The sequence below is a fragment of the Polypterus senegalus genome, chromosome 9, assembly GCF_016835505.1.
Source record: "Polypterus senegalus isolate Bchr_013 chromosome 9, ASM1683550v1, whole genome shotgun sequence".
In the NCBI taxonomy this organism is placed as follows: Eukaryota; Metazoa; Chordata; class Cladistia; order Polypteriformes; family Polypteridae; genus Polypterus; species Polypterus senegalus.
This window is the reverse complement of record NC_053162.1, coordinates 89546542-89568777: the sequence shown is the minus strand read 5'-3', so window position 1 is coordinate 89568777 and position 22236 is coordinate 89546542. Positions and strand designations below refer to the sequence as shown.

At 36.5% G+C, this 22236-nt stretch overlaps 1 protein-coding gene across 1 annotated transcript in view; it reads left to right on the top strand.

The window, feature by feature from the left end:
- Positions 1 to 22236, top strand: part of LOC120535535 (Fanconi anemia group A protein) — a 129838-nt gene that overhangs the window by 55271 nt on the left and 52331 nt on the right. The window contains exons 19-26 of the mRNA XM_039763455.1: positions 3318 to 3406; positions 3506 to 3566; positions 7609 to 7658; positions 8070 to 8146; positions 8362 to 8469; positions 11028 to 11161; positions 16091 to 16161; positions 18649 to 18748. Of these exons, the coding sequence (XP_039619389.1) occupies positions 3318 to 3406; positions 3506 to 3566; positions 7609 to 7658; positions 8070 to 8146; positions 8362 to 8469; positions 11028 to 11161; positions 16091 to 16161; positions 18649 to 18748 (690 nt within the window). The remainder of the gene's footprint in view (positions 1 to 3317; positions 3407 to 3505; positions 3567 to 7608; positions 7659 to 8069; positions 8147 to 8361; positions 8470 to 11027; positions 11162 to 16090; positions 16162 to 18648; positions 18749 to 22236) is intronic.

Sequence of the window (22236 nt, the reverse complement as noted above, 5' to 3'; positions counted from 1 at the left end):
CATTATTTAATAATAGGACACACCTACACAAAGCACACTCATTCAGTGTGTTCTTCACATTTAATTTAGCATGCTTTTTTTTGAGATGTTACTCTAGGTGTTTTAGGGGTACACCAAAAATATATGGGGGTGATGTCTTGCCAAGCACTGGAAACAAATTCCATCATATTTATTTATGGTATGTGTGTAATAAAAAAGACAAATAATGAATACAAGGTCTGTTTTTTTATTTTTGTCACTATAGCTGCAAGAAATAGCTTATGAACCCTTTGGAATTGCATGCATTTCTGCATTGTTTAATATTGTGGTCTGATATTTAACTTCAGATCACAGTAATAGACATAATCTGAACACAAGAACACAAATAAATGTACTTCTGCTTATCACTGCTAAATGTATCATTTAAAAGGATGGAGTTGTATCCTGCAGGGGGCACATGCACCCTTGAAAGAGGTTTGTTAGGGATTGCAGCCCAACAAAATACATAAGGATATATCTTCTATCTTTCCCTAGTGGTACGACATTGATTTTAACCAGAATAAAGAATCGGTAACACTAAAGGTAAAATATACTAGCTTCTGTTTAATATAGGCTTAACACTCATAATATAATACTCAAAAGAAAACTACTTGTCCAAAGTATGATACAGTCTTGGTTTCCTGCAGTCGGCACTTGTCTAGCTTTGAGAGAGAGTGTTTGAAATCGTGTTGCCATAGGCGCAGGCAGGAACAATGTCTTTCATCCGTCCGTAGGTGAGCTCTGCTGTTCTGGGCAATGTCTAAGCATTTATAAATTTCCAACAGTTCAAGAGTCTGGAACACAATCATGTAGTGCAGAGCATATATACCGGTTCATAACAAAAAACGTTTTTTATTTTTGTTATGATATGGATTTGTCTTATACCGGAACACTGGTTTAAATAGCTTAAACAATGTTCGGAACGTGCCGCAGCAGGAAACTGTTTAAGGGGGGACCTTTTTCACTGCTGCATCTCTAAACAGGCATACAACAGAGTACATGTGTTAGTGGAGGTATTGAGCAGTGAAAATGGACAGAGAACACTCCTAAACGGAAGCTGTAGCAGACAATAAAGTTGAACATGATAACACAGAAGAAATTTTGAAGAAAAAAGGTGTCGTGTCTGTTGTCTGAAGATACTTTGGTTTTAAAAGTTTGGATGTAGACCATTCTGTTCAAATATGTGAATACTGTTTCTATACTACTGGGTAATACTGCAAGCCAAGTTGTACTTGTTTTATTTATTTTTTCAATACTGTGTAATGTACCTGGTTAAATTGTAATAGCGTGATGATGCCGGTCCCCTACAGACTCCCTCTTCCCACATGGGAGTCTGTTGTTCCAACACCGTCGATAGTTATGACCAAGATGAGCTGAGAAATCTCATTGTAACCAGGGGATGATGGAAAGTGCTCAAATGCTTTTGTTAAAAACAGTAAAAAGTAAAACCAAAGGTGTCAATTGTACAGTATTCAGAAAAATACAGTACCCAAATAAAAGTTTAGTTTAAGTTGTTTGCAAAATTTGTTCAATAAAAATGTTCTATATTTTGACTGCAACCGTCATGCAATGTGATTCCTTATCTTCATTAGTGCCCCATCCTTGAAATCTATCACTTTATGGGGCCATGCAAATCTGTATTAATACTTGTGTGCACATTAAAATGTTTTTTTGTACAATGTACAATTCTCATGACTCTGGAATAGGTTATTCTTAGCCAGTCTACTGCAGTAATTGCTGTGGAAAATGTGGTAACTCATGCATGGGAAAAAAAGTACCGTTGAATACCGTGAAACCGGTACAGTTTTGAATAATACAGTGAAATACAATTTTGGTCATACCGCCCAGCACTACGATCATGCAAGCTCCAAATGTGGACACATTATGGTTTGCTGGTTCATCACTCACAGAAAATAGAATAGCCACTTTAAATCAGAAACTGAAATTTTGGGTCACTGCAAACTCCTTCTTTCCCTGAATATTCTGCCTTGGCAGCAAACAGTTCTTTGTTTTCTTATCCTCTTGTCATCTTGCTAACCTAGCGAGTCTACCTCTTCTGTCCATCAGCTTGCCTTGTGTGTTATGTGAGAGACACATCTTTTTCTTCCAGCTGTCTTACCTAAATGTGTGTGGTTTCTGTTCATATGAATAAAATCAGATACAATGAAATAAATTTAACAGATCACAATGACCTACTTTAAATGTTGGCTTCATTAGTCTCCAGAAGTAAATTAGTGCCAGGTGTTCCAATCAATAAGATGAGATATGTGTGGACTTGCGCTGCCCTGCCCTATAAAATAATCATATGGTCTGCACTTCTCAAGAAAAATCTGTTCATATGAATTAAGAAGATTCAAAGCTATAGCTATAAAGCTAAAGAATTTACAGGTATTCATTTGTGCACAGTAAAATGATTTATCTATAATTGGGTGAATTTCAGCTTCTTGGATATTCTCCAAAGAAGTGAACATCCAGGAATGACCATGGCAAAAGGATAACGTACAGTGCTGAATAAAGTGGAAAAGAACTTTGTTGGAATCCATTACTGTATTTACAAGTTTCAAATTTGCAACAGACCACTCTGGATATTCCACAATCTGTGTACACTTCAGATAAATGTTAAGCTCTTTTTCAGAAACATGCAACCCATGTTTGGAGGGAAAAAGAACTAAATACCAACAGTAAACACCCCCCCATCTTATCCTAGAATCATAGTAGGGAAAGTGCCATGGTCTGGCTTGCTTTTTGTAGTTTCCGGGCATTGTATAATTACTATTACAGTTGTGCTTGAAAGTTTGTGAACTCACAAATATGTAATATTCGATCATTTTCCTTAATAAATAAATGACCAAGTATAATATTTTTGTCTCATTTGTTTAACTCGTTTCTCTTTATCTACTTTTAGGACTTCAGTGAAAATCTGATGATGTTTTAGGTCATATTTATGCAGAAATATAGAAAATTCTAAAGGGTTCACAAACTTTCAAGCACAAATGTATATGTATATCACTAATAAACAATCAAGACTAGAATGGGCATAATTTTATGTTAAAAAAAAAACTTAGTTTTTTGGTTTGTTTTTGAGGTGCTAAAAATTTTTTTGTTAACATTAGAAATAAATAAAAGTTAGGACATGTACTTTAAAAATATATGCATTAAGTATTATTTATGTTATTAATTATTATTCTGTATAACATCTATGCCTTTTCAAATGTTAACACAAATGTTATTGTTGTTTTACTGTATATGTTTAGTTAAAACCACCCTTTTAAAATTTCTGTGCATCTGTCTGTTTTTAGGTTCAGTGCCAAGCAGAAAAGGATGTGGAAAAAGCCATTGCTCTATTTGAGAATAGTGGCCGTATCCCAGCCAGTGTAATGGAGGCCAGGTATTTTTTTCTAAAATAACAACTGACTTTTCAATATTTAACTACATTTTTATGATTGTTTAAAATGGCAAAAACATCTTGTTTTTTTTTCCCCCACAGTATTTTTAGAAGACCTTACTACATGTCAAAATTCTTGCCAGCTCTATTGACTCCACGCTTGGTTTGAATCTTTCTTTTGTGATTTTACCTGATTTATATTGTACTTAATTCTGTTCCCCAAACAATGTGCATACTGTTTAAAATAACTTTACATATATAAAGTTAAATGCTGCTAGATTGCTGTTGAGAGCCATAATCTTCTCCTGTTTATGATGCACTTCTGAAACAAACATTAAGATCCTAGCATACATGATAGCAGTATCCAATATAGTTAATTTACATTTTATATATTAAAAGATTGTAATTCTTGGAATCTGATTTTAAAATAATAACCTAGAATATTATTCATGCATACAAAGATTAATGCCAAATAAAGAACTGTAATTAAAAACATGCCCAGTGAAAAAAGGTTTAATATATACAGTATAGATTAAAAAATTAAACTACAGATGTTACATATATACATGTGTATTCCATGGCTACTCTGTCATGAAGATTAATGCTTTTGTGAGGTGTTGTAAACTAAGATGATTATTTTGTGAGCATATTTTTATAGGTTACAATCTCACTTTCATGCTAGTTGTCTTTTGCATTTCTATAGACAAATACATAAACAGCAAAAAAATGAAGTATTTAAGTGAATTTGTGTTGAATGAAGAAAATGCAGTATACAGTTGAAACATAGTCATCAAGTGTAGCTCAGCAGTAAAGAAATAATGCTGCTGCATTGGTGGTATAAATTCCATAAATAAAGTATAGTCTGGAAGAAATTTAATAAGGTTTGACAAAAATGATCATATTACGTGATCATATTTCTTGTACATTATACAAAAAATATTTTGAATGCCTTGCCTTAACTTTTGCAATATACAGAAAAAAGGTTAAAAGAAAAAAAAAGATTTTCTTACCCATGTTTCAGTTTTATTAGATTTAAGATTGTAGCGCTTCTTTCTTAACTTTCATCAGAGAAAGCATGATATTATTTGCATTACTGTAAAAATAATATGATGTTTTCCTGTTTATGTGCAGAAGGCTTTTTAAAATGTTTTACTTTCCTCATCATGCTTTTGGATCTACAGCTGCACTACTAACAAATTTTTAAATAATCCTTTGGCATCTAAAGATCTGAAGCTCTTCATTGTGATAGATATAGAAAAACAGAGGTAATTAACAAGAGTACACATCATTTTTCACAGCGCTGTAAACACCTACTAGTGTACACCTACTTTCAGTTATTTGTATTTCTGTATGCATCTAGTTTGTTGAGTTCCACAGGATTCATTTGAGACATTCAGCAAAGACTGCAATTTATAAAGACTTGTAACTGGTATTTAATTATTTTGTTGACCTTATTTGTTTTGTGACCACAGAGGAGAGAACTACCTTAACATTGCTGTTAAATTAACAGATTTATATCTTTCCAAATGGGGCACAACAACACACATGCTGGATTTGCTTTGCTAATGTGATTTGTTACATGCTTCCTAAGTAGACAAACCAAACCCTGAGTTCCTCCCAACCTTCATTAGTTGTCATTCTGTTATCCACATTCTTATTTTTATTTCTTTAGTTTATGCCTATTGATCTTCAGCCCAATATCTTAGTCTTTTATTGTTCTTTGGGTTTTGTTCTGTATAGAGTTGCACTGGCAGGTTGTTTACTTTTTTCGAGTAACATCTAAGTGTGGTGGTAAATGGTAGATATAGTAACTGTATACAACCCTAGTAAATTCCAACATCAGCTTTTATTAGTTTGTGATTCATAATACTAATAAATATTTTAATGACAGTTCAGTTTTGGAGATTATGTGGTACTGCATTAAACTTACCACAGGACAAAGTGATTTACTAATTTAAAGGCATCTTTAAAATCAATACAAGCCATACTAAGTGTTCCTGAATCTCACTGCTTTGTTCCAGAACAGGGTATTTTTTTTAAACCCAACTTACCAGTATTCCTTTCAAGTCTTTAATATAATTGAGTATCACCCCAGAAAGCATCTTACTGGTTATGAAAATCAAAGGTACGCCCATCTGGTTATTGCAGTTTGTAATTTTCTTTCCTTTGGAAGATTTACAATCATATACTGTTTCCATTTAGACTGAATCCTTTCCTTTATTCCAGATTTGCTATAGTAATAATTGAAATAATAGTGTTGTAGTTTGTCTATTTTCAGTGCTGTAGTTTGTCTGTATTTTCAGCACATTAGAAACTATACTGTAAATTCCAAACAAAATCTTCTTCTTCTTCTTTCGGCTGCTCCTGTTAGGGGTTGCCACAGCAGATCATCTTCCTATATCTTTCTGTCCTCTGCATCTTGTTCTTTAACACCCATCACCTGCATGTCCTCTCTCACCACATCCATAAACCTCCTCTTAGGTCTTCCTCTTTTCCTCTTACCTGGCAGCTCTGCCCTTAACATCCTTTTCCCAATATACTCAGCATCTCTCCTCTGCCCTTGACCAAACCAATGCAATCTCACCTCTCTGACTTTGTCTCCCAACTGTCCAACTTGAGCTGACCCACTAATGTACTAATTTCTAATCCTATCTGTCCTCATCACACCCATTGCAAATCTTAGCATACTCTGCTACCACCAGCTCTGTCTCCTGCTTTCTGGTCAGTGCCACCGTCTCTGGTCACACTACCGTCCTGTAGATCTTCCCTTTCACTCTTGCTGAAACCAGTCTGTCACAAATTACTCTTGACACTCTTCTCCACTCATTCCACCCTGCCTGCACTCTCTTTTTCACCTCTCTTCCACACTCCCCGTTACTCTGTACAGTTGATCTGTATTTAAACTCCTCCACCTTCATCAACTCTACTCCCTGCATCCTCACCATTCCACTGACCTCCCTCTCATTTACACATATGTATTCTGTCTTGTTCCTACTGACCTGATTCCTCTCCTCTCCAGGGTCTCCTTAACCTGCTCCCTACTATCACAACAAATCACAATGTCATTCTCTTTATTCATCAACCTCTCAAAGTACTCTATCTGCTCAACACACTCTCCTCACTTGCGAGTACGTCTCCATCTTTATCCTTTATCACCCTAACCTGCTGCACATCTTTCCCAGCTCGGCCTCTCTGTCTAGCCAATCGGTACAGGTCCTTTTCTCCCTCCTTAGTGTCCAACCTCTCATATAACTCATCATATGCCTTTTCTTTAGCCTTCACCACCTCTCTCTTCACCTTGTGCCTTATCTCCTTGTACTCTTGTCTACTTTCTGCATCTATTTGACTATCCCACTTTTTCTTCGCCATCCTCTTCCTCTGTATACTCTCCTGTACTTCCCCATTCCATCACCAGGTTTCCTTTTACTCCTTCCTCTGTCCAGATGTCACGCCAAGCACCTTTCTTGCCATCACCCTTACTACATCTGCTGTAGTTTCCCAATTGTCTGGTAACTCTTTTCACCTCCTCCCTAACCTCAACCTTGCAGTCTTCCTTTTTAATGCAAAGGCTCACTGTTTAACTTTTTACAGCTATATGAAACAAACAAAATATAGCTGTAAAAAGTTAAGTAGCGAACCTTTGCATTATTATAACATTTAAAATATGAAGAAGCCAATAATAATGGCACAAAACTTCGCATCTTTCATTACACCAGTATATTTGAACAGTTTTTTGTAGTCATTGTTCATATTAATACCATGTATGATTATACAAAATAATTTTTAACAGTTCATTCTGTTGATAAATATAAATATTACTTGATTATAGTTCACTGTTTTAATTTTGTATCTCTCAAACTCCATTAATATTGAATTGTGAGAGTTTATTAGTTGAACTATAATTTGCTTTTTTAACAACTTTTAAAATGCATGTAATTTTTGTTGTTGAGTTTGTCATGCATTGGGAGGACTTCATGGTAAGCTCTTTGGGCTGCATGGAATCTTATTTAAATCATAGCGTAATATAGCATTTAATACAGCAGCTGTCCTGTGTGTGTGTGTGTGTGTATGTGTATTTTACATTTACTCCAGTATTATGAATAATTAACAGACCATTAAAACATAAAATATAAATGTACACACTTTACAGTAATAATTAACTCTAAGCATTATTTTCTCAAATGTACATCTTTCATGTCTTTCAGTTGCCCAACAAGCCTGACTCTAAGGTATCATTCATTGAATCCTTACGAAAGTAAGAAATACATATATATTTATTTTATTTCAGCCCCAACAAGTTTAATAGTAGACAAAGCACTTACGTACAGTTTTTACTTTAGGTTTTCAGTCTGTCATTTTAGTTATATGTTTAAAACATATTTTCAAGAGCTCTGCAATAAGTGTACACTTAAAATTTCATTAAAAATATAATTTTGACTGTAATCCTAATTTTTTCATGATTTTGTTTTTAATTGCATAAATCTAGATTACCAAGGAGGCTAGAGTAGTTGGGATTTTCATTTGCATTACTTGTTTTATTTAAATATTTCACATGTCAACTTGTTTTAGGAAACTGTCAAGAACTGAGGGTAACTAACCATGACATTGGCTTCTCAGCCTAGGGACGATTGTAGTGATAGTAATGCTTTTTTTTTTTTTTTAACAGAGCAGAAAAAATCCCAGCAAACTTTTACTCTTCATATATTCAGAGCTGTGAAAAGATTAAACAGCAAAACAATGAAGGTCTGTAACATATATAGTACAACTAATATATAAGCACCAGTAAGCACAAATAAGTTTTAAATGACCAGTTTCATCATCTGAATTCTGCCGATAAATTTGACAAAAAAGCTATAAATTTTGCTAATAAACTGAACTAGCAAAGTTTTTAAATAGAGAATACTACATATCACCAGAGTCAGGTAAACTTATTATACTGTACTATATATATGTTTCAGGTGCATTTCAAGAGATGGGTATTGCTCAGCTACAAGAACCCTGTCAACTTTTGAACACTGCCCTTGAAGAGTTAAACTGCCTTATAAGTGGCCAGAGCAAGTTAGAAGGTAAATAACCTATTTTTAATTGCACTATGCTATTTTGCATTTTGTTGATTTGATTGTTTCTAAAATGTTACGTATGAAGTATTTTCTCCCCTAAGGTATTGCATACAGCATAATACACAATCTGGATAGTGAATCTTTTCAGCTGAACGACTGCGTTGCCTGTGTCCGAGTTAATTATATATTTGTTACTGACTCTTTGACAGGTATAAAACCTTCTTGGTTTCTGTATCTGTTAAACAAAACAATAATATGAAAATTTCTTAAATACTAACACCAAACACGTGGCAAAAGTAATTGTTAACTGTATAGAAAAACACCCTTTTTACAGTTTTTCAGCAATAAATCTCTTATTTATATAAAAAAATCTTGGGATGAGATGAGACTTTCTTAGAGAGACACTTTCACGTCCCGTGAGACGAGACTTTGTGCCAAGAGATTTAACCACACCCAGGGCCGGAAATAAACCTACCCGGGGCCGGAAATAAAAGACAAAGAGTAGATGACAAAGTAGAACATTGTAAAGAATTCAAAAACGTTGCCGCGATACACATGCAGAGCAAGTTAGAGATAATGGAGGTACGAGAATTCGAAAGTCTCCAAAATATGATAGTAAAGATCACATTAGCGAAAACAAATGGAAATTATTACTCTGTGAAATAACGGAACCATGAAAAGAGATCGAATATATTGTTCGGTTTTAAACTTTAAGTCGGAGACTTATAGATCGTCTAAGGGAAAAGTAGTGTTTCCGCCCAATGAAGATGCATATTCGAGAGAATTAAGATTTGTTGTTGCAATGGTGATGGACAGGTTGACAGTTGTGAAATTCACATACACTGTCATGCTTGGGTCACAGAGTTGCACAGATACACAGGAGATTTTAGAGACAGAAACGTTATTCAAACATTTCAAACAGACATAAGTCTCTTTCAGGAGTGAATCGAGCTCCATGTGTAGTCAGAGAGGACAGTTGCTTCTCTCAATTAAAAGAATAAAAAATCTTCCTCTTCATAAGGACGTGCCTCAGGAGCAGGACACCCAACAGGTGTAGAGAATGTCTGGGGGAGAAGAGAGACAAGGCAGTGAGACAAAAGGACAGCTGCTGTACAGGCTTTTAAATGTTTGAAGTGCTGCTTGAGATGCAGATTGTGCTGCACAGCAGCAACAGCAATCCAGCAGCTGATCGAGCAAAGAGGATGTAAAATAAAACTGTATTTGTTTCCCATTGTATCAGCTTTTAAGAGGGGATTTCGGAGGACTGACCGCGTCTCCTTAGGGTGCGTTCATAACGCTAGCGGTAGAGATGTTAAGTGGCTGGCATAGTCTTTTGAATGTATTATTTCTCTGTAGACAAGGCCTTTGACAGAATTTAATGAGATTAATTAACAAATTGCATAGGTTTGGGGTTGATGCAGAAATCCTAGACTGGATTAAGCTGCTTTATTCTAATGCTGAAGTGTCCGTTTGTGTAAATAATATAAATTTTAATATTTTGTCATTTGGTTTTATTGCAGGATGAGGGTATGGTCTTTCTTTTATCTAAATCATTATTGCTCTTGAACTCCTCAGCATCACTTTATGTAGTAATGCAGAAGTCTAAGGAGAGTCAGAATAATAGTTTACTTAGTCACAGATGACATACTTCTGTAAATCCCCTACTAGCTTTTTGTGAGTTAAGATAAACTTGAGTAAAAGTAAATAATTCACATAATTTCCCTCACGGTGACATGTAAGTTTACATAGTAAGGCGTCAGGTGTGCTCAAACCTTCAAAAGAATATTAAGGCAAATTTCATTTTCCCGCAAACGTACAGGAAGGGTCATGTTTACAAGTAATTCAATGTGAATTTGTCATTAATATATAAAATTAATGTGATTGAATAAATAATATCCAAAAAAGTTCTTACAATATATTTTGTGTGCAGTTAAGTACTACTTTTAAACTTTAGAGCTATATTCTTATTTAGTGGGGCCAAGTTATGCTTCAGAGATCTAAAATGGACAAACATTCCTGACTAACAGTTGTCTTGCTGGGCTGACATTGATTGAACAGTGGGATTTTGGCATGAATTATACATGTACATAAGAAGATTCACAGATGATCACACTGTTCAGTCCAGCAAGCTTGTTTGGTCAGCATATGCTCATGTGGGTTACTGTGGGGAAAAAAAGTCATGTTAATATATTTTTTTCTTTATCTCCCTGTGTTTACCATTGTTACCAACAAAAATGTGTGATTTATATCAAAAATTTACCTTGGAAATTTAATAATAGCATAAAAGGAAATTTAGTTTGATGCCAGCATTCCCAATGGTACCCTTAAAGTCAATTTACAGGGTATTTGATCCTAATTCATTGATATATATACTACACTTGCCCATCTGTTACACTAATATTATAAAATATTAAAGCAGCCATACCACATGCACTTTTGAAAGATGTCTTTTATTGGTATTTATATTTTGATCAAATCCTGGTCTTAATTAGTTTAAGTGTTTTAAATATTTGATGTAGTTGATTTTTATGCACTTGATTTAAACATAACTTATTGTTTTTCAGATATCACTCCTCAAATTTCCTTGATTTCGAACCATTTAAGAAATATTATTCCACATAATAGTAATGAAAGTTATCTCAATATGCCATTGAAGTTGGATATCTTAACACCAAAACTAGAACCTTTAGAGAATAAGGTTGGTGTCTTGTATTAAAGAACAGTCATGCTTGTTGCAAGTACTATAGGCTTTTTTTTTTTTTTTTTTTGCTGCTATTAAACTATTTTAGTAGATTATTTGTAAAGTTATTTTGAAGTCATTCAGATGCACATATTCTGGAATAAACTACATTTCTCTCACTGCTCAATGTTGTTATTTTAGAATAATTCAGCTCAAAATCCTTTTACAAATGATTTTATCTTATGCAGAACAAAAGTGTTATTTTTGAAAAAAGGAGAATTTTATATTTACAGGTACATACAAAAGTTTGGACACCCTTGCTTAAAATATTTGTTACTATGAATAGTTAAGTAAGCAGAAGATGAACCGATCACCAAAATGCATAACGTTAAAGATGACACATTTCTTTTCAGCATTTTATGAAAGATTATTGTATTGTTTTTGTTTTGTACAATTGTACAGTGAAAAAAGGAAAGGAGCACCATGCTTATGTTTGGGCACCCCAAGATATTTGATCTCTTAGATAACTTTTATGGCTTGTTCACAGTCATCGTTGGGAAACCCCAGATGATGCACATTGCAAAGCTGCATAAACTCTGACTCCTCAAACCTTGTCCCAAATCAACAGCCATGGGCCCCCCTAAACAGCTGTCCATCTCTCCAAAAATTAAAATAATTGATGCTGCTCACAAAGCAGAAGGGGGCTGAAAGAAGATAGCAAAGCATTATCAGGTAGCCGTTTCCTCAGTTCGTAATGTTATTAAGAAATGGCTGTTAATAGGAATGATGGTGGTCAGGATGAGGTTTGGAAGACCAAGAAAACTTTCTAATGGAATTGCTCATTGGATTGCTAGAAAGGCAAATAAAAACCCCATTTGACTGCAAAAATCCTTTAGGAAGATTTAGGAGACTCTGGAGTGGTGGTGCACTGTTCTACTGTGCAGCGTCACCTGAACAAATATGACCTTCATGGTAAAGTCAGCAGGAGAAAATGTTTCTTGCATCCAAGCCACAATATTCAGCACCTGAACTTTGCAAATAAACATCTAAATAAGCCTGATACATTTTGGAAGCAAGTCCTGTGGACTGATGAAGTCAAAATAGACCTTTTTGGCCACAACGTACAAAGGTGTGTTTAGAGGAGTGCAGAATTTCAGACAAAGAACACCTCTTCAACTATTAAGCATGGGGTGGATTGCTCAGGCACAGGGAACAAGTCATTGGTACGTCAGGAGGAAAGAATGGATTCAAATAAATACCAGTAATTTGAGCAAACATCACACCATCTGTAAAATAGTTGAAGTTAAAAAGATAATGATCCAAAACACACCTCAAAATCTATAATGGAATACCTCATGAGGCTCAAGCTGATGGTTTTACTGTGGCCCTTATAGTCCCCCAGCCTAAACATCATTGTAAATCTGTGGATAGATCTCAAAAGTGTGCATGCAAGACAGTCCAAAAATCTTGCAGAATTAGAAGCCTTTTGCAAGGATGAATGGACAAAAATACCCCATTTATGAACTGAAGGACTCTTAGCTGGCCACAAAAAGCATTTACAAGCTGTGATACTTGACAAAGATGCTGTTATTGAGTACTGATCACATTGAATGCCCAAACATTTGCTTCAGGCCCTTTTCATTTTTTTTTTGTATTTTGTACCTGTGAGTGCTGGAAATAAAATTTTGATCTGAGAAATTTAAATGTTGTCCCATAAATATTACAGCTATTTTGGACAAGAAAAGTCCAAGGAATCTTATCTACCATTCAGATATTTAAGCAGTGGCTTAAGGGTTAGCATGCACATCCATTTTAAAAGAGATATACCTTTAAGTATGCAAATTTGTATGCTTATGATCGGTTAATAAGTGGTGGACAAAAACATTTCTACATAAAAAAATGTTATGAATCTATACTGCAGGATCAAGTGTCTGGAAGATCCAGTTTATGAGATATATATATATATATAATATATATATATATATATATATATATACTGTATAATGATGAGAAATATATATAAAGTGCATCCAGAAAGTATTCACAACGCATCACTTTTCCCACATTTTATGTCACAGCCTTATTCCAAAATGGATTAAATTCATTTTTCCCTCAGAATTCTAAACACAATACCCCATAATGACAACGTGAAAAAAGTTTACTTTAGATTTTTGCAAATTCATTAAAAATAAAAAAAACTGAGAAATCACATGTATTCACAGCCTTTGCTCAATACTTTGTCGATGCACCTTTGGCAGCAATTACAGCCTCAAGTCTTTTTGAATATGATGCCACAAGCTTGGCACACCTATCCTTGGCCAATTTCGCCCATTCCTCTTTGCAGCACCTCTCAAGCTCCATCAGGTTGGATGGGAAGCTTCGGTGCACAGCCATTTTAACATCTCTCCAGAGATGTTCAATCGGATTCAAGTCTGGGCTCTGGCTGGGCCACTCAAGGACATTCACAGAGTTGTCCTGAAGCCACTCCTTTAATATTTTGGCTGTGTGCTTAGGGTCGTTGTCTTGCTGAAAGATGAACCGTCGCCCCAGTCTGAGGTCAAGAGTGCTCTGAAGCAGGTTTTCATCCAGGATGTCTCTGTACATTGCTGCAATCATCTTTCCCTTTATCCTGACTAGTCTCCCAGTTCCTGACGCTGAAAAACATCCCCACAGCATGATGCTGCCACCACCATGCTTCACTGTAGGGATGGTATTGGCCTGGTGATGAGTGGTGCCTGGTTTCCTCCAAACGTGATGCCTGCCATTCACACCAAAGAGTTCAATCTTTGTCTCATCAGACCAGAGAATTTTGTTTCTCATGGTCTGAGAGTCCTTGAGGTGCCTTTTGGCAAACTCCAGGCGGGCTGCCATGTGCCTTTTACTAAGGAGTGGCTTCCATCTGGCCACTCTACCATACAGGCCTGATTGGTGGATTGCTGCAGAGATGGTTGTCCTTCTGGAAGGTTCTCCTCTCTCCATAGAAGACCTCTGGAGCTGAGACAGAGTGGCCATCAGGTTCTTGGTCACCTCCCTGACTAAGGCCCTTCTCCCCCGATCGCTCAGTTTAGATGGCTGGCCAGCTCTAGGAAGAGTCCTGGTGGTTTTGAACTTCTTCCACTTACGGATGATGGAGGACACTGTGCTCATTGAGGCCTTCAAAGCAGCAGAAATTTTTCTGTAACCTTCCCCAGATTTGTGTCTCGAGACAATACTGTCTCAGAGGTATACAGACAATTCCTTTATCTTCATTCTTGGTTTGTGCTCTGACATGAACGATCAACTGTGGGACCTTGTATAGACAGGTGTGTGCCTTTCCAAATCATGTCCATTCAACTGAATTTACCACAGGTGGACTCCAATTAAACTGCAGATACATCTCAAGGATTATCAGGGGAAACAGGATGCACCTGAGCTCAATTTTGAGCTTCATGGCAAAGGCTGTGAATACTTATGTACATGTGACTTCTCGGTTTTTTTATTTTTAATAAATTTTCAAAAACCTCAAGTAAACTTTTTTCACGTTGTCATTATGGGGTTTTGTGTGTAGAATTCTGAGGGAAAAAAATGAATTTAATCCATTTTGGAATAAGGCTGTAACATAAAATGTGGAAAAAGTGATGCACTGTGAATACTTTTCGGATGCACTGTATGTCTTAGATATATTGGTCCATACTATTGTGTCTCATTAGGCAATTTCTGCGGATCCTTTTATTCACATACTCAAGCTGCCAGCCTTTCATTTCATGTTATGTAATTTTGTAAGGAGCTTAAAACTGCAAAACATTGATTTGTTATACTATTTGAAATTGGGAAAAAATCAAATACTCAAAGGATCCGTACAGACTTTTTTCAAAACATGGCAGGATCTAATCAGTAATATTTTAAAATAAGCTCATAAAGCACAGAGAATTTATTTATTTAGGTATATTTACAAGCTTGAAATTTCACACAGTTTGCCTTGCTGTTTCTCTCAGGGGTGGGGATCGATTTGTCCTTAACTTAATTTTTCTTTTTGTAAAAACTTGATTGGTTTGTATGGATTGCAATAAAATTAATAAAAAAAACTGCAAAATGTAAGCCACTCCAATAATACAGAAATAAAATGTAAGGAAATGAAAAGTGTAGTGAAAGTGCTTGAATTGCAAGAAAATAATTTCAGCTGTGTATGTACACTTGGGATAATAGAACTGACATTTAAACAGTGTGTTTCCCCACATGTTAAAACATACTGCACACTAGAACTAGAGCTTTAGCTGCCTTCAGAATAAATTTCTTTGCCTTGACATGAGTCAGTGGTAAAACCAATCCCACCAAGACATTTACTGGAATGTCTCAAATTTAAAAAAAAAAAAACTTGTAGTCAGAAAACAACTAATACCAACACTTGAGCAAATTTTAAATGACTTCCAAAGTATTTAGGTTATTTTATTGGTCAGTAATCTGTTTTTAAAGAAAGTGTTTGGGTAATTTATTTAATATTCTGCATGGATATTTAAATATACGATTTGTGAAATACCCATCATCCAACTTAATGTTTACAGTGCTATTGCACTTCAGAGCTTAGCGAGATATAATATAGTATTATATAAGAATTGAAAGTGCTGTGCTTATTAAACCTACTTTTCATTCTAATTTTAGAATATCAGTTACTGTATAATCGGTTTACTTAAAGATTCTATGTAAACATGTCTTAGCTATAGAAACCTGAGGAATGATGACTGTCATAGTGAGATATAAGCTGTTTTTATGTTTGTTAAAGCAGCAAATTAAAGCTTTGAAAGCAATTTCTTTTTTAGAAAGTCAATCATAAAATTGATTTTAAAATGTCACTTTTAATCGTAGTGTTTGCCAAATTATGGAAACAATTTGGGTTGCTTAGAAATATTTATGTACCAGAGGTGTATGTATAGTGAATTCAAATGTACTTTGTGGTTTGATATCTTGAAGGTCACAGATGACATATTGAAAAGTTTCTGTCAGAATATCTTGCATGCTTCAAAATTTGGTCCCCCTGATGGGTAAGTATAAACAGTTCTTTGTTGGGCCTTAATAGTTATTTTAAACATGTGTCCTTTTTGTCTTTTTCCCTTGGATTGTGAAATATAAAAGTTCTTGAATACTTGGAAAATGTCATGACAGTACTTGCATCTTATGCTTTCATTTATAATGTATCTAAGTATGATCTGTTCATTTAATCTGTTTTCATTGTTTTTAACTTCAGCTGTTGCTTCATTTTGCCAGGAGAATGGGCTTGAATTGTAGCTTGATTTTTGTGCATGCATGCATGTTCACTCAATGTGTGTGGGTTTTTACCTGGATCTCCGTCTTTAATCCCGCACCCCAAAAATGTGCTTGTTAGTTTCTTTAAATTGGCCTGGTGGATATGATAGTGTGTGCCCTGTGATGGTACTCCAAAGTTTAATGTCAATTTATTTATATACAGTAGCACATTTAAAACAACATAGTAATGCTGCGGCCAAAGTGCTTTACAATAATAGAATAAAAGAAAAATAATAACAAAAAAAAACAATAAAACATAAATAGTAGTAAAATATATGAACATAAAATAAGATAGATAATAAATAGAAATAATGTTGTATGATCACAAAGAGGAAAACCATCAGTATTTACTGAAGGTCGCTGAATGCAAGTGAAAAGAAGTGAGTTTTTAATCTTGTTTTGAGCAGTTCAGTTGTAGACGACTCCCTAATATGATGAGGTAGAGAGTTCCACAGGCGAGCGGCAGCAGCTGCAAAGACCCTGTCACCCTTGGTTTTCATTTGGTACAAGTGACAACTCACCAGAAGATCTAAGCACTCTGGATGGCTGGTGTAAAACACACAGTTCAGATAAATAGGCAGGAGCAAGCCCATGTAAAGATTTAAAAACTAGCAGCAAGATTTTAAAATCAATTCGAAAACTGACAGGCAGCCAGTGTAAAGAAGCTAAAATAGGAGAAAGAGAGTCATACTTCCTTGCCACAACCAGAAAGCTAGCGGTAGCATTTTGGACCAGCTGTAACCTGTGTATCAGAGATTTGTTAATCCCAGAATACAGCAAATTGCAATAATCGAGGTGAGAAAAAATAAAAGCATGAGTAGCTTTCTCAAGATCTTTTAAAAGATAAAGGCTTTATCTTACCTAATAGATGAAGTTGGAAAAAGCAACTCTTGACTACAGAATTTACTTGTTTCTCAAAAGAGAGGTAACTATCAAAGGTAACACCAAGATTGCGGACTTGAAGTTTGGAAAAGGCAGAGAAAGAGACGAGAAATCCAAGACCAATTTGGGCTTTAGCTGATGGACCCACTGTAAGCACCTCCGTTTTTATTCTGATTTAGAGCAAGAAAATTATTGGCCATCCAGGATCTTAGTTCAGACAGACAATTGTGGAGTTGATTTGTTGCAGAGTTGCAGATGGGAATATAAACCGTTTAATTTATGTATTTGTGCCTGATGCTGCCTGATTAGGCTGCAGTTCCCACTACTCCTGAATAAAGAAGGTATAAAAATGAATGGATGAAAGGACACCATAACATTTTTTTTTCTATTTTTCTTGTTTAGGTTGTAGTTAGACTTAGGGTAGGGCATATGGCTATGACTAGCCACACAAGGGTCCACTGATCTAGGAATTAAAATTTTAAATAAATTTCTTTTTATTCAATTGCATAAGAAGATAATTATAACACATTAAAATTTTTCATTAAGGCTGTTAGGCTCTATTGTGTCCAAGGCCCTAATCCATTCCTTCTCCCTTCTAAATCTATATGTTTTGTTCGAGTAATGATTAATTATGAGTTTTAAAACCAAATTGTGCATATTCTGGCAGTTAATATACGGCTCATCAATTGTTTTAAAGCACCCTAGTTTTTACAGTTTTTCTTCAAATTTAATCAGTTCAGATTAAAAAAATTACCTAAAATTGTGAAAAGGTAAGCAGTAAACTCAGTCCCAACCCAGTCAGAAGACATGTTTCTAAGGGTCACCAGCTTGCATGATAGGCGTCTCACAGCACAACATTTCAAGCACAGCTTAACAGTAGTTGAAAAAAGCAATTGTCCATTTCTAGGGTGAAGCGGAGACTTTGTGCTGCAGATTTGACAGTGAGTGGCAATAAGGAAGCCATTTCTTGAAGGACAAAGTAGGGCCTTGAAATACTTCCTGTGGACTACTATAGCCTGGACAAAGTCTCCTACTCACTATCCTAAACTTAACAGTTAAACTTCTGACAGTTTACTGCTTAGCTTTTCGTCATTTTTTGCATTTCAACTGATTAAACTAGAAGAAACACTGGAATAAGTGAGGTGTTGTAATAATATAAATTCTTGTAGAGTGGTATTTGTTATTAAAAATACTTGGATTTAATGATGTGATTAAAAATTAGGAATATTTTTGCTGTTATAAAAATTAAACATATTGGACCTTTTTTTTTTTTTTTTTTTTTTTAAAGAAATTATTATTTTCCACCCTGTCTCCTGATAGCATTGTATACTTTTTAATTGCAGTAACGAATGCTGGGCTTCTGTCTTTATGAAGATGCTGTGTGACCATAGACAAATTTTGCAAATAGTTTTAACCAGATTATTGCACTTGATTTGCCACCAGGTAAAATTGCTTCTTAAATGTTAAATTATTGCGTGTTGCTTGTATGTATTTGTATAAAATATACGCACTATGTTACCAAAATATGTGTAAGGCAATTGTAATATTTATTTATCCAGTCTGTGTTTTTACTGTTAGAAAGTAACATACAAATTTTAAACTTTTGTTAATATTTTCTTTTAACTGTATTTTATGGACATTTTTATATGTGTAAGTCTTACAGATGAGGTGTTATTTGGGTCAAGACCTGTTGTATGCCACTCTTCCCAATTAGTAGCCCCTTTTTCTGATAAATGTATTGGCAGTATCAGTGACCTTTCATTGACATTTGTAGAAACTGTGGTCAAGGAAAGAAGAGTCTGTGAATAAAAAGCAGTTTAGGGTGCCAACATGGCCCTTCCTGTTTAGTACTAGTTCTATTATAAACAAAAGTAAAGCACAATGACGTGGAAACACTAGAATCGCTTCCATGTAGCAAAGTGACCCTGATCACCAGGCTTCTGCTGGCAATGTTAAGTCTGAATAAGGCATGCACTGAGGTTAGAGTCCAAGGCATCGGTCTGGAGATAAAAAGGCAAGGCAAAGTTAGGAGCAATCATCACAGGAGATGACATAAGGACTGAGTTAATGTCATTGAAAGCTGTCTCCATACCACCTAGTTGGGAGCTTTCTTTCTTGTGAATGCTGTTAAGGGCAAAGCTCTCTCCCAGTACCAGGGATTGAACCTGCGGTGGTATTCCTCTAGTCCCAAGAAAGCTTGTATGTGCCACTTGGTTTGCAGCTGGGGCCAGTCTCGAATGGCCATAACTTTGGACCACTGTAGCTTCATGCTCCCACTAACCCACCACGTATCCTAAATACTTGGCCTCAGTGTGATGATATTAATCGGCTCCACGCTACTGGTTGCATCCGAGGAGCCTCTTGAACTCGTTACTGCTCATAGCATACCTTAGGGATGAGCCAGCGAATGAGGACACAATGCACAAACATAGCATGGGGTAGGTGAAACAGTACCAGTGCTATTAATAATAACAGTGTCCAAATAAATATTGCAGTGCAAAATGTGTTCAATAAATAAGTAATCCTTTACAATGAAAAGTGTCCATGTGGAGTTTAAAAACAAGTCTGTAATTAATCAGAATAAAATAGGTTAAAAACACAGGCAGGAAACTTCCCTTTACATTTCTGAGCCCTGGTGCCTTCCTGTTGAAACTGCATCTCTCCATCTTAACCTGATAAGGCCAGCAGTACAGAGAGACATCCATCCAACAGGCGATTATCAACCTTTTATTCCGGCCTGTGTCTCCGCTTGCTGGCTGCTTCTTGTGATAGCACACCCTGAGCACAATGGCTGTCCTGCTACATGTTCACTCAACAAGAGTGATCCCACAGTCCCTACTAAGCTCCAGCCACATGCTCCTTCCTGGGACTTGCCTTCCTGTTCACTTGCTTCCTCCCATTTTGCACTGGCTCTCGCTCATTCCTGTCTTTCTCTCTCCTTCCTTTAACCTCCTTTCTTCTTTCTTTTCTTTTTCTCTCCACTTCTTTTTCTTGTGCCAGCTCTCCCTTATATGCCTCTTTGGGCGCAATGGCTCAATCATGCACTGCAGAAAGCTATTAAGCAGTTGAGACAGACTACACCCTCACATGCAGGTGCGTCTCACACCAGTTACCTTCTGCAGCTGCGCTTGGATGCACACCCATGGAGATTGAGCTGACCATTTATTTATTTATTTAAAACAGGCTCCTGATTGCTGTAGCACTCTCTTCACCAGACTCTAGAAGGTCACTGGAGCCCTGTGCAGCCCGAATGGAATTACGCGATACAGCAAAGTGACTGCTAAACACAGTCTTCTCTTTAGTCAAATCCATTAGGGAAATTTTCCAGTAGCCCTTAGTAATATCAACGGTGGTTATAGGAGGTCATCCACCCTTTCGTTACAAAAGCTCCAGCTTCCTTCTGGTTTGGGTACAAGGACAGTTGGACTGGATCACAGGCTGTGGCAGGCCTCTGACACCGAGATCCAGCATCTGCTGTATCTCCAGCTCTAACTCTGTCTTCTTTGCCTCTGGAAGGCGATACTGATGTTTCCTGAAAATGACCCCGGGATCTGTAATAGTGTCTTGGGCGATCATCAAAGTCCTGCCCTGCTTGAGATTATCTACTCCATGCACAGAAGCTTTGATGGCACCTAATTCCTTCCTGTGCCTGGGAGAGAGGGTGTCCCCATAATTTAATTGCTCCGCGTCCATTAGAACTAACACTACTGGAGTAGCCGTGGCATTGCGCTCTCGCCATAGTTTTGTAAGTTGTGGTATACTTGCTCCATAGGATGCAGATTCTGCTAATATATCAGGTAATCCACAAGCCACTTCTGTTTGCAGACTTCAAACAACCCTTGCCAGTGTGATGTAGGAAACAATACCATGACCCAGTCTCCCGCACTGAACTTGCAAATGCTGTTGCCATGGTTGTATAGCTGGTCCTGAGAAAGCTGTGCTGCCTCGAGCTGCCACAGTTTCAAGAAATGGTTGTGTAAGCCTGCAGTGTACTCAGTAGTATTGCAGGAGTAAGGCGTTGATTCCCTCTCCCATCCCTATTGAATCAGGTCAAGAAGACCCCCGCAGCTGTCTCCTTTATAAAAGTTTGAATGGGGTGAAACCCATGGAGGTCTATGGAACGTCCCAGAAGGCAAATAAAAGAAGCAGTAAGAGCTGGTCCCTGCCCTGTCTGTCAGTCCGCACAACCTTCCTCAGCATCTGTTTAAATGTCTGATTGAAATGCTCAACCAGCCCATCTGTTTGAGGGAGGTAAACAGAGGTTTTGAGGTGGGTGATATACAGGGTGGTCCAGATCTAATTATGCAGATCCAGATCGTCTGGATGACTTTGATTTATACAATACAATACAATACAGTTTATTTTTGTATAGCCCAAAATCACACAGGAAGTGCCGCAATGGGCTTTAACAGGCCCTGCCTTTTGACAGCCCCCCAGCCTTGACTCTCTGAGAAGACAAGGAGAGACCCCTTTCCAGGTAGGTTGGGCGTGCAGTGGGTGTCAAAAGTAGGGGGTCAATACAATACAATACACAGAACAGAACAATTCCTTAAGACAGCATAATAATAAAAATTTTAGAAGTACGGTTTAACAGTAGATGATATGACATAATTAGGTTTGGATATTTTTAGAGTCCTGGAGACCTCATCCATCTAGCTGCCTCCCCATTTGGCCATGCCATGGCTGAAACGTTGCTCCGATGAAAGGACCCCTCTTTCTCATGATTCCTGTGATCCTCCATCAGGGATGACTTTACCATAGGCAGGCAAACAACTTGGCAGGTGGGCCGTGGCACCAATTGCCACATTTGGGTACCGAGAAAAGAAACAGAATAGGTGAGGGTTAGTATTCAAATATAATTATCATGTTACTTATGTTATAGTGCTATTGACTAACAACAGAGATGCAGTATGTACAGTTAATCAGCAGCT